Genomic DNA, 13,378 nt, shown 5'->3' on the forward strand with positions numbered 1-13,378 from the left:
CACACAAAAATCAGTAGCTTTTCTGTGTAATAGTAACACACTTACTAAGAAAGAAGTCATAGATACATTCCATTAACAACTTCAAAACAAAATATCTAGCAAGCAGTTTAAACAAAGAAGTTAAAGCTTCTTATAGTGAAGTCACTGAGATGTTTAATAATGAAGTTGAAGAAGATAGAGGATGGAAAGATCTTCCACACTCACCAATAGAGAAAGCCATGCAGCCTGTGGCAACAGTGTGATACAAGAATGCAATCCACATCAATATCCCAGGGACATTGCCCTCAGAGTTGAAAAGCAATAGTGAAAACCTCACTAACATCAATGGAAGTGAGTGTTGCAGTGTTCTGTTGTACAATAACTTAAGCACCTCTTGCTTTGAACTACGTTGAAAAGGTGAAGCTCTCTGTGTGTATCACTCTTTTAATCACTAGAAGAAAAGGAAATAATGAATTTAATGTTGGCTTAGTTTTGGAGGTTCTTCTTCATGGGAGAAAGGTTATGAGTGAGTGTGTAGTGAGGCAATACATCAGGACAGGAATGTGTGAAGACAAGCTGAGCATCTTGTAGTGATGAAAGAGGAGATCACAGCCACACTTTTCCCCATGAGCAAAGGGTTAGTGACCTCAAACCTTCCCAGTGGCTCTGTATTCATTCTTGTTCCACCACCAAACATAACAACAGTCTAGAGACCAAGGCTTTTTACTACATGGGAACAGTCAAGCTGCCATATACAGCAGTCCTTGATTGGGGAGCAATGAGCTTCATTCTGTCTCTTTAAATGTAATTAGAGCATTCAAGGATATCAGGGTCGGAGACATTTCTGTCAAATACAAGGAAACAGAAATGTCTTACTTTCCCTCACATTGTCAGTATCTCTAGCTCAGGTGCCATAAAGAAGGGAAATGCTGATTATGAACCAGCCTTACTTCCCAGCTAAGCTGAGGTTTTTCTTAAAAGCTGTGTTCTTGTGTGGAATGGATGGTATGCTGAGTGTCCAGAGGGATACAAAGCCCAGCATCATTATCTTCCCTGGGAGTCATAGTAGGGACATTGTCAGGATATCTGTCACTCTGTCCACAGACTAAGCTGAGACTCCTAAGCTGGATGCTGACTGACAGGAACTGTGACTTCTGAGGTGTTTCTGGTTACAGGGTTAAATGTTCCTCCATTTGTGAAGGCTTCATGTGTATTTAGCATTGGCTTTGGAGTGAGAAGATAGAGAGACATGCCTCAACCTCAGTGATGCCTGTTCACTCTAAGTTAGGTTTCCAGGCTCCTTTTCATCCCATTCTCACAGCTCACTGTCTCTTCTGCTCCTGATGACATTTAGATTAAAGCCTCTTAGTGGAGCCTACTTCCCCTTCTCATATGAAGCATGACACAATTGTTTTTCTCAATCTTATTAAATCCAATTGTTTTCTCTTGTTGAGAAGTATCCCAATGAAACATCTGTTGTTATGAGATAAAAAAAAATAGTTTAGGTTAGAGAGATGAATCAATGGATAAGAGCCTTTCCTGGTCTTGCAGGGGATATTGGTTCAATTCCCATCAATCCTATAAACTGATACCAACAGAAACCAGGACAGTCCCCCAGTCTCCTCATGGACAGAGCATTGAACCTAGTATGTGGGGTCCCTGCCAGGTTCAGTGGCAGTGGTTCTGGAAGGGACTTCACCCTAACCATCCATCCTGTGGAGGCTGATGATGCTGCAACCCATTACTGTCAGCAGAGTAGGGAGATTCATCCCACAGTGCTCCAGGGCTAAACAAAAACCTCCTTTCCTTAATAACAAACCTCCTGAGGTTGCTGCTCATTGAGGCTCAGTCTCTGAAAGGTGTCTTTCCCCCTCAATCTTGTATTCTCAAGACAACTAATTTCAACCATGAGATTTTAGAAGTGTTGTAAAAAAGGTGAAGCTATGAAACAGATTTCTTAAAATAATATGTGTTTTCCACCATGTGTGTTTTATAATTTTTCAGCTTGCTTTCTTAATAAAGATCCCCAATACTGTTTTCAAAGCATATTTTTTATGTTCAATAGATTGAATATACAATCATTTAATATTTATAGGAAATATTCCTCATCTGCTCAAAATATGAGCTTTGAATATTGAGGATTGTTAGTTGTACTGTATGACTTTCCTAGTGCTGCACAAGAAGTTATCACAAACTCTGTGACTTATGAGCTCAACACCTGTAATCTGAGCAGGGAATGTCTCAGTCCCCTCCTCAGGCTCTCACAGCGTGTTGTCAAGGCTGTGTTCTCATCTGGGCACTCAAAAACATCTCATTGTAACACTAGTGAGGTTGATATACAAACTGTTTTTTAAATTTTGTTTCACTAAGTTTCCCAAGATTACCTTGCCTTCCCAAATGTCCTAAACCAACCAATCATGTACCGGGATTAGAAGCCTGATCCACCCTGTCCAATGGCTATCACAGTTAATGATGGGACAGGCAGTAAGGAAATCATCAAGGATGTAGAGGATTTCAAGTCTACTACTAATCAGCCTGGACCAGGAGAAGTTAACTGAACTCCATCCTCAAACAGAGGCAATAAGTATTGTATTCACATGTACAATGAGTCTTTTCTGAAACAAATCCACATATTGAGCCTCAGAGAAAAATTCAACCTGTTTGTGGTGATTTCTATTTTTAATATAGCTGAATAAATTTCTTTGCCATATGTACCTTTTTATTATTCATTCATCTGTTGATAGACACTGTTGATTTAAAATTTGTGCTATTGTGAATAGTGCAGTAATAAACATGTGTTATGGAAGTACATCTGTTTTATGATGATTTACATTTGTTCAGGAATATACATAGTGTATGAGTAGCTAAATTATATGATAATTCCATGTTTTCTTGTGGACCTCCATCCTTATGTTCACAGTAGCTGTACCAGTGTATAGTCCCTCCACCAGCTTAGACTGCTTGCTCTTTCTGTTGTGTTTGGCCATCATTTGTAGTCACTTTCATGAATTCCTTTTAGTTCATTATTCAAATGAGGTGATTTTTATGTTTTTGCTTTGGTTTCTATCTCACAGCCAAAAATGAGGAGAATCCACAAGCCACAAAAGATCATGTAGAAGTCACTAACTAACTTCAGAAAAACACAGGTTATTGATACCCTGGAACTTCCCTTACCTTCAATCATATCTATTTATTTAGGAGAGACTGGATAATGTTTATTCTTCTGCTTCATATTTCCATACTGAGGATGGTGGAGCTAAAAGTACCATTAAGGTTTTGCCTGAATGAAGCTGATTTCCTAAGGTGTACAGAACTCAGTTATAACTTGTTGGTCTATTGTTCTTCCTCTCACACCATTTCAGGCAGTATTCTATGATGTGCCAAAGATAAGTAACATGTGATAGCAGTTGGATCATCTAAGTAGGGAGGGTTGCATTTTAGGCTATGGTACTGTATGTGGAGATTGCATGCCTTTTACACCATAATAATTGACAACATCCTCTTTCTCCATTTTGCTTATTTTGCGGATGAAATAGGACTTCCCTGGGCCTCATTATCCACAGTGGTGGCCATGGAAGAAGGTGCTGAGTCCCATGAGCTCAAGGTCATCAACTTCAGACTTCCTGGATCCAAAGCTGGAAGCAAATTAATCTGTGTTGTTATCAGCCAGTAAGTTTGTAGTTAGTTCATGTTTAATCTCAGCCCAAGGAATCTAATGCACCAGGACAGTGTGGAAACTTGATTTGTGGGAAAACCAATAACTAAGGACTGCTGGCTTTTCCTGTTACACATAAAAGAAGACAGGAATTTTGTCCTTCTAATCCCCATGCTCCCCCCTTACACACTGTGAGAAGCACATGATTAAGTGCAGGAGACTTTGGATTTGTAAGACCCCAGTCTCCATGTGTCCAACCTGATTGAGCAGCAGTAAATGACATGAAGCACAAGCTGAGCTCACTGCAGCTGTCACAAAGCAAAGTACAAAGTTTAGCAAAGATTGAGAGCACATGACAACTTGTTAGACACTGATGTGAGCAGTTATTCATCTGTCACATTCTTGACCTTGAGATTGGGAACTTCCTTAATCCATATACAACTTTCTCTCTTGTGTTGGCATGTTTGCAGTTTGCAGAGCAGATCTGAATATCCTTATCAGAAATAATTTAACAATTTGTACATGAAAAATAGATATATGAAATTATATAATTAATGCAAAATAAAACAGAAGTGCATGTTACTTAACTGTCTATTTAATTTTCAATAGTATTCTTGGCTTAATGTTAAAATACTAACATCAGATAATTACTTTGTTTTGTATATCAAATTCCATGAGCTGCTTTGAAACTACTTGATTAATAACACACATTTAGAAAGATTACCTCCATGCATAGATTAGACTGGCTTAGAAATTGTACCACAGGCTGGCCTCAAAGTCATGATGCTCCTGCTTCTGTATACCCAGTTCTGGGATTCCAGATGTGAATCTCAACTTCTTGTCATGATGTTTTTATTTATTTATTTTTCAGTTTTTGTACTCTACACATAATACTGGGTTTATAAATTACTTCTTATATATACTTTCAAAGTTCACTAATCTAAAATCCAAGCAGGATCTCTGATTTCTGTTATTGCTATTGATTTCATTCTTTTTGTTGTTGTTGTTGTTTGTTTACAAAATGTCTTACTTCAGCAACAGTTCAGCAACAGTTACAGCCAAAAAACAGGATATGAAGCAATAGTTAACTGAGAGACTCTGCTCATTGTGTTTAAGCTATTACACCCGAGCAACTTCTCTCCCTAGCCACAAAGAAGTCCTTCTCAGTCCTCCGTTTGCACAGGGGCAATCAAAGAAAGGGTCAGGGCATGTAGCACCTAATCCTCGTGGGTTCAGCTGAGTCACATGTTTCTTGGCTTTCCTTTTCTCCTCCCTGGTTAGTTTTTACTTTTCTCTGTTGACTCCTTCCTCTTTTTCTCCTCCACTATCATCTCCTTTCTCAGCTTCCTCTTCTTTATTGTCAGCTCCTTTCTCTCCGTCTTTGTCCTGAATACTGATGGAAACTGCTTTGTTACAGCTTTCCCGGAACCGAGCAATTTCAATTGCAAAAAATTGCATTCAAAGATGGTGTTCTCCTCAGTGTAACCCTGGGAACAATCCAGTCGTAGCAAAGTACCATAGTTGTAGTCTTCTATGATCCCTTCAAATTTTAAGCAGAATGGCCTCCACTTCTCTTTAGCTGATTCTGATTTGAGTTCTTCTGGATCCAATACATCTACCCTGAGCTTCTCGAAAATTTCACGGAACTCGGAGTAGATTTGGTCATCTACTTGGGTGAGTTTCAGGAACTGTGGGTCAACTGATGAAATCAATTTGTAATAGACTTCGGCATGTTGCATTGCTCGAATGGCCCAAGCCATCTCAATATCAGGGTCGTTGCCATATGACTCGGCTGGGAGAAAAAGAGCATGGGCCACTGACACCACTTCGCCAGAAACCTGCTCTACACTTTCGCAGGTGGTATCCATATTACAGCCAGGTAAGTGCGGCTTTACCTGTCCAGAAGTGGCTTGTTGTGCTTGCTGCTTTAACTTGATTTCATTCTTATGCAAACATTTCCCCCTTTTGGATGGCAACAATCTCTGATGTTGTCAGGTGCTCTTCATAAAATTATTGTTTGATTTAGGATGGCTGCATTCCCTTCTGGAGAGATTTTATCTGTTCAGTCTGTTAGCAGGACCATTTTAACCCAGTTCAAATACTGCTAATTTGTAAATTACCTAGAATATGCATTTCTGGAATAAACACTCTTGTCAGTGTTGGGCCACAGCCATGACGTCTTGAAAAAAAAAAAGTTTCCTTTATATCCCTTCTATTTCCTAAAATTTTGAGCCCTCTTTCAGTTCCCTAAAGTTTGAGGAGGAAACTTGTTAGTCTTGGCAGTTTTACCTTTGCTTTGAGATTAAAATTGATCTGATCCCAGAATTAAATTAATTTTCCCCAGGACTTCCACAGAGTGAATTCTCAGCTTCTCTTTGTATTTCTATCCAATGTTGATCCAGGAAACTGAAGCCCAAATGTCTGAGGAACTGTTCATTCTCTCTCTCTCTCTCTCTCTCTCTCTCTCTCTCTCTCTCTCTCTCTCTCTCTCTCTCTGCCTTTCCTCCTTTCCCCCTACACACTTATGTGGTGATATTGTGTTCCCCAATATATATTGTGCACCCTAATAAACTTACCTGGGGTCAGAGAACAGAACAGCCACTAGATATAGAGGCCAGAAAATGGTGGCACACACACCTTTAATCCTAGCATTCTGTGAGTTCAAAGCCACACTGGAAACAGTCACACATGGTGACACATGCCTTTAATCCCAAGAAGTGATGGCAGGAAGCAGAAAGGTATATGAGATGTGAGGACCAGGAACTAGGCCTGGTTAAGCTTTTAGGCTTTTAGCAGCAGTCCAGCTGAGATCCATTCGGATGAAGACCCAGAGGCTTCCAGTTTGTGGAAACAAGATCAGCTAAGGAATTTGCAAGGTAAGGTTGGATGTGGCTTGCTCTGTTTCTCTGATCTTTCAGTCTTCACCCCAATACCTGGCTGTGGGTTTGCTTTTGTTAATAAGACATGTTAAGTTTCATGCTGAACCCTTATTTTCTTTTATTGCATGTTTTCTTACTTTTTTGTTGTGATTTTTTTCAGCATATCTTATCATTTCCTCAGTACTATTATCTGAGATAGCTCTTCTAACATTTCTGCAAAAGTCACCTGATTTAAATATGTCTTCAATTTTAATCCACAGCTACTAGTAGAGTACCTAGTAGATTTCTCTTGGAAAGCTGTAGATGGATCCCATTTGGTGACTGCTCATGCTCTCTGTGATGGTATTTTTGGCTCTTGTTTGACACCAGCTACTCTCACACAAACTGCCCAGGCATTTGATTTTGTGTTTGCTGTCTGTTTTGCATAGACCACTCCAGCCAAGGCCAGCTGCTCAGAATTTATGAACCAGGCCTTTGCAGTGAAACCTGATCAGCATCAGACAGCAGGAGGAGCAAGATGGACTCTCAGACCCAGGTCCTCATGTCCCTGCTGCTCTGGGTGTCTGGTGAGAATTTCCAAACTAATATGATCATTTCATAATCACTTATATGTATATAAGACATTCATAAAGTATACCATTGTGCAGTATTTTTCACATAACAATACTCTGACAATATGATGAGAACATTAAATGACAAATTTCAACTGTCATAGTATAATCTGTGTTTGTATCTGTATGTATTTTCCTTGTCTATTCCTCACTGCAGGTGTCTGTGCAGATATTGTGATGACCCAGTCTCCATCTTCCCTGGCTGTGTCAATAGGAGAGAAGGTCACCATCAGCTGCAAGTCCAGTGAGAGTCTTTATTCAAGCATCTTCCAGAGGAATGGCCTAGCCTGGTACCAGCAGAAACCAGGGCAGGTTCCTAAACTGCTGATCTATTGGGGATCCACTCAAGAAACTGGGGTCCCTGACCGCTTCACAGGCAGTGGGTCTGGGACAGATTTCACTCTCACCATCAGCAGTGTCCAGGCTGAAGACCTGGCAGATTACTACTGTCAGCAGCATTATGGTATTCCTCCCACAGTGCTTCAGCCCCCAACTAAAACCTCCTCTGAGAGTCTCACCATCTGCCTGCACCACACACAGCCCTGGACCTGCACACTTCCACTTCCCCCTTCTACCTGAAAGCCTATGTGCCTGAAACATTGATGAAAAATTCTGCAGAGTACAGTAAAGATAATAGGTTCAATGTCTCTTATGTCTTTTGGTATGAAAAACCTTTATACAAAAATGTAAAAAAAGAACCCAGTATTATGTTTCTATTCCATCTGTAACACATTACTACAAGCTCTGTTGCTTAAATATTAGAGTTCTATCTTGTTATAGTTCTGGAGTTCAAGAATCCAGCATAAGACTCTATGGGCTGAACTGACAGTGATAGTAAACTGTATTTCAGTTTTGAGCTCTAGGAAATGTTTCTTGCTTTTTCTGTCTTCTTGAGGACTTTCTTCCTTCTTTACTGTGCTACATTTCTTTAGTTTTTTCCCTTTCTTTTTCATAAATTCTTTTACTTTTTATTACATTTTAATTAATTAAATTTTTGTACATGCGTGTGTATGTGTGTACATGTATATACATGCACAAGTGCCATGGCTGAGGTCAAAGGAAAATTTGGACTTGATTCTCTTTTATCAATTTTGGTTCTGAGGATCAAACTCAGGTCTGACATCAAGCTTTGTGACAAGTGTCTTTGCCCTCTGAGCAATCTTGCTTCACATTAAATTTCTTTATTAATGTATATTCATTTCATACAAACACCATAAAAGCAGTGTCTTTCAAGTATATCATATATTTGACAATATCCAGTAACCTTGTCCATTTCCCCTTCCCTTCACTGCTGTTACCTTTTGTTTTTTAACCTTGAACTGGGAGCTAGTAAAGGTAGAACCATTTCGGTCTTTATCTGTTGGGGAATGCCCATAATGGCACAGGGAAAGATAGTAATTATACCTGAAGAAAAGTGTTAGAGTGTCAATTGAAAATCAAAAGATTAGGAAATTAGTTTCAATGGAATATTCCCTTATTTTTTTGTTTTCCTCTGTCCCATAACATGTGGCTCTTTTAATAGGAGACAAAGATTTTACGTTTTAAAAAGCATACCTGAGTTTAGAAGGCATGTTCTAATCCCAAAGTAAGCTTTAACTAATTTTTTTCTTTTTTTCCCCTTTTTTTAAAAATTATATTTGTGTTTTAATTTTACACATCAGCCATGGGTTCCCCTGTCCTCCCCACTCCTGGCCCCACCCCCACCTTCCCTCCAGCCCCTCCCCTCCATTCCCATCTCCTCCATGGCCAAGACTCCCCAGGGGATTCATTTAAACCTGGTGGATTCAGTACAGGCAGGTCCAGTCCCCTCCTTCTAGGCTGAGCACAGTGTCCCTGTGTAAGCCCAAGGTTCCAAACAACCAGGTCATGCACTAAGGACAGGTCCAGATCCCACAGCCTGGATGTCTCCCAAAGAATCCAAGCCACTCAACTGTCTCACTTATCCAGAGGGCCTGATCCAGCTGGGGACTCCACAGCTTTTGGTTCATAATTCATGTGCTTCCATTCATCTGGCCTTTTGTCCCTGTGCTTTTTCCAATCCTGGGCTCAACAATTCACACTCCCACAGTCCCTCCTCCTTCTCAGACAACTGGACACCTGGAGCTCCATCTGGGGCCTGGCTGAAGATCTCTGCATCCACTTCCATCAGTCACTGGATGAGAGTTCCAGCCTGACCCTCAGGGTGTTTGGCCATTTGATCACCAGACTAGGTCGGATCAGGCTTTCTCTCGACCACTGCCAGCAGTCTAGAGAGGATGTATCAATGTGGACCTCAGGGGACCTCTCCACCACTCTGCCCACTCCTTGTTCTCCCTTTCTGTTCTTGATACAGCTGGGATCTCCTGCTCCCCTAAGCTTTCTTTCCCTTGAACCTTGTCCTTCATTACTCCCACTGTTGTCCAGGTTGTTCATGTAGATCTCATCCATTTCTCTGTCATTGGGTGATCCCTGTGTCTTTTCTAGGGTCCCGTTTTCTAGGTAGCCTCCCTGGAGTTGTGTAGCAGTCTAGTCATCTTTGTTTTACATCTAGTATCCTCCTATGAGTGAGTACATACTATGTTTGTCCTTCTTAGTCTGGGTAACCTCACTCAGGATGATTTTTTTTCTAGATCCATCCATTTGCCTGCAAACCTCATGATGTCATTGTTTTTCTCTGCTGAGTAGTACTCCATTGTGTATATGTGCCATATTTTCTTTATCCATTCATCTGTTGAGGGGCATCTAGGTTGTTTCCAGGTGTTCAATCATACCACAAGGGCATCTGCTCAGCTATGTTCATAACAGGAAAAACTTATTTTTTATTGGAATGGAAGGGTTTGGATTTAAAGATGATATGACATGTAAGAAAGGATTCCGAGAAATCAAGAGTAAGCATGGAGAGAATTAGAATCTTGAAGACAACGTTCCCTTATAATTGGTTTCCTTCTGTCTCACTTCAGAGGGCTCTTCTGATATGGGATTGAAGAATCTCACAAACTTTTCTTTTAGCAATATGCTTGGGTTTAGAGAAGGAGTGAGACAATTCCATCTCCAAAGCCAGCTTGGTTTATAATTGAATTGGAACCACAACTATTCTAGATTGATAGAAATATAGATGTTAGACAGTGATATTTTACCCTGTGCAGATTGGTACCAATAGATTCTTTCTTTCTGCTGTAAACATCTGGGTATCTAAGGCATTATGATTTCTGGAAGGTGGGTATTTCCATTATCCTGGAAAGACAAAAACAGAACCTTACCCCAACCTTTGATTGTTAAATTTTTCTTACAACCTAAAGAGATGTCACATTGGTGGATGATCTTTTATTTCTCCTCATCAAGGGGTTTCTCCTGTTCGAATTGAATTTTTATTAATTTTGTTGGTATCCATAGCTTTTCTTCCCCTGTGGAAACAAAAGCAAAACCCCTTCCCCAACATAGGATATAACCAGGTTTCTATTCTGAGGTCAAGACATATCTTTGAAATAAACTGGTTGGTTTAGCTCAGGAGTTTTGTCTGTCATCCAATATCTCTCCAAAGCTGTTGTTCCTTTCTCATCAGCATTGAGAAAATTCAAGGCTAATAAAGCACTATACAATCTGTTTCTAGGAGTCATTGTTACCTGTTTCTGTTTATTTAGCATATACTTTAAAGTTCGATTGGATCTTTCTATGACTGTTTGGCCTGTGGGATTGTGTGGTATACCTGTAACATGCTTTATATTGTAATAAGCAAAGAACTGTCTCATTTTATTAGAGACTTATGCTGGGGCATTGTTTGTATTAATTTGTACAGGCATTCCCATGATGGCCATAACTTCTAATAGGTGTGGAATCACAGAATCAGCCTTTTCAGAACTCATAGGAGTTGCCCACTGAAATCCTGAATAGGTGTCAATGGTATGGTATACATACTTTAATCTTCCAAATTCTGCAAAATGAAACATATCCACCTGCCAAATTTCATTTCTTTGTGTACCTTTTGGATTGCTCCCTGCAGGTAATGGAGTTTGGTTATAGAAGGAACAAGTATGACATTTTTTCACAATATCCTTAGCTTGTTGCCAAGTAATGGAGAAATCCTTCTTCAAACCTTTGCTATTTACATGGTGTTTCTTATGAAATTCTGAGGCTTCTAGCACATTATCTATTAGTAACTGATAAATCTCATCATTACCTTGTGCTGGAGGTCCTGGCAGACCTGTAAGGGATCTGATATGTGTTTTATATATATGATGTTCCCTTTTTCTGATGATTTCCTGTAATTGTATGAAAAATGAAGTTAATTCTGTATTATCAGGAATAAATTCAGCAGTTTCAATGTGTAAAACAACTCTCTTTGCATATTGAGAGTCTGTGACTATATTGAGGAGTTCTGTGAAGTCCATCAGTACCATAAGAATGGCATACATTTCTGCCTTTTGTACAGAGCTGTATGGACATTGTACCACTTTACTTAAGTCTCCTGATTTGTATCCTGCTTTCCCTGATTTATTTGCATCAGTATAGAATGTGAGGACTCCAGAAATTGGCTTTTGTCATATAATGTTAGGAAGGACCCATTCACTCTTCTTTATGAATTTTATTCTCTTGCTTTTGGGATAATTGTTGTTAATCTCTCCCAAAATGTTACTGCAGGCTCTCTGCCAATATTCATTATCTTTCCATAGGGATGAAATTTCCTCATTAGTTAAATGTACTACAATTTCTGCTGGGTCCATTCCTGTCAACTGTCGAAGTCTTAATTTAACTTTTTGAATCAAATCAGAGATCTATTCTATATAAATCTTTAGTTTCTTATTTGGTTTACATGGTAGGAATATCCATTTCAATATAATATCTTCCCTCTGCATCAAAATATCTGTGGGGGAATGAGTGGAGGGGAATATGACAAGAATGCATTTAAGTTCTGGATCCACATAATCCACATGTGCTTCTCAAATTGTCTTTTCTACTAGAGCCATTTCCTTCTCAACTCTTGCTAATAATTTTGTTGGACTATTAAATTGTTCATCTCATTCTAGAGTAGTAGCCATATTTTGTAGTCCATATTTGGGTATTCTCATGATACCCAATATGTTGGAAATGCTTCCTAACAACTTTTGAAAATCATTATGAGTCTTCAATCAATCTCTCCTCAGTTGTACCTTTTGGGGTCTAATTTTTTGTTGCTCTATCTTATATCCCAAGTAATTAATAGAATCTCCTCTTTATATTTTTTTCAGGAGCAATTTTCAGTCCCCAGTGAGACAATTATTTTTACTTTTTCAAACATGCTTTCTAATGTGTCTAACTTTGGATCAGCTAATAGGATATCATCCATATAATGATAAATTATGGATTGCCCACTCTGCCTAGACAAAGTAGTGTCAGTCCCTCCCTTCCTCCTCCACAGAAAAGCCTCTCATCTTCTGGGCTTGGCATCCAAGGCTGCTGTAGTGGTACCTCTGCCCTCATCATCATAGAGACCAAAGGGGTCTGGGATATCTGTCTAGGTATGGACTATCTATTAGTCTCTGTCATTCTGGTACATCCTTCCAAACACTCTGATCACAATGACAGCTAGACGAACTGTAGTTTTGACAGCTCTGTAACAGCAGAGAACCAGCTCTCCCCTCTACACAAGGCTACGACCACCTTGGCAGTTCATTATTTCATTAGGTATGTTTCTTGTTAAAAATACTAACAGGATTGCCTTGTTCATAGGCTTTGTATTAAAAGATAAACAGGTTTCAGATGTAACTTTCCACTAAAGGAACATGATTTGCAATGACTATTCTCAGTAACAACTACATGTGTCTCTGGTAAATAGATAAAAAGGGGTTAAAGTCTGTACAAGTTTAAATGTCTAAGAAAATATTTTAAGATATATAAAGATCTGAAGATGTGAAAGCTTAAATAAGTATGAAGGTCTCAGAAAATTATTTAAGATATATAAATGCAAGTTGTAAAGATCTAAATAAATAATTTAATGTATGTATGGATGTTTTGGACTTCTGTCCCCTTTCTTTGCTATTGTTACATGGGAATTTCAGTGGTTAAGAGTTTTAGCATAAATGGAGTTTTGATAAACTGATAGAGCACTGACTACTTACTATTCAGTCACAATCCCAAGATTTTAAATTTTCTTTAGTTGTCTTCTGTGCATAGACTTAAAGGTGTGTTTCATCATGCTAAAACATGCATCAGCCTCTCCAAACATAGGAAAAATGTCCATTTTTTTTAACTCTGCTGATGCTGCCACTGTATGAAAACATCTTACAATCAAAATAAAT

General features: G+C 39.2%; 1 pseudogene and 1 gene segment (V, D, J or C); one reads left to right on the top strand and one right to left on the bottom strand.

The window, feature by feature from the left end:
* Positions 1 to 4,863: 4,863 nt before the first annotated feature.
* LOC118580729 lies at positions 4,864 to 5,505 on the bottom strand (annotated as a pseudogene).
* A 1,525-nt stretch (positions 5,506 to 7,030) lies between these two features.
* Positions 7,031 to 7,703, top strand: LOC118580147. The segment is given in 2 exon segments: positions 7,031 to 7,079; positions 7,282 to 7,703. Coding segments are annotated over 2 exon segments (471 nt in total).
* The last annotated feature ends 5,675 nt before the right edge of the window (positions 7,704 to 13,378 follow it).

Source organism: Onychomys torridus, chromosome 3, assembly GCF_903995425.1.
Source record: "Onychomys torridus chromosome 3, mOncTor1.1, whole genome shotgun sequence".
In the NCBI taxonomy this organism is placed as follows: Eukaryota; Metazoa; Chordata; class Mammalia; order Rodentia; family Cricetidae; genus Onychomys; species Onychomys torridus.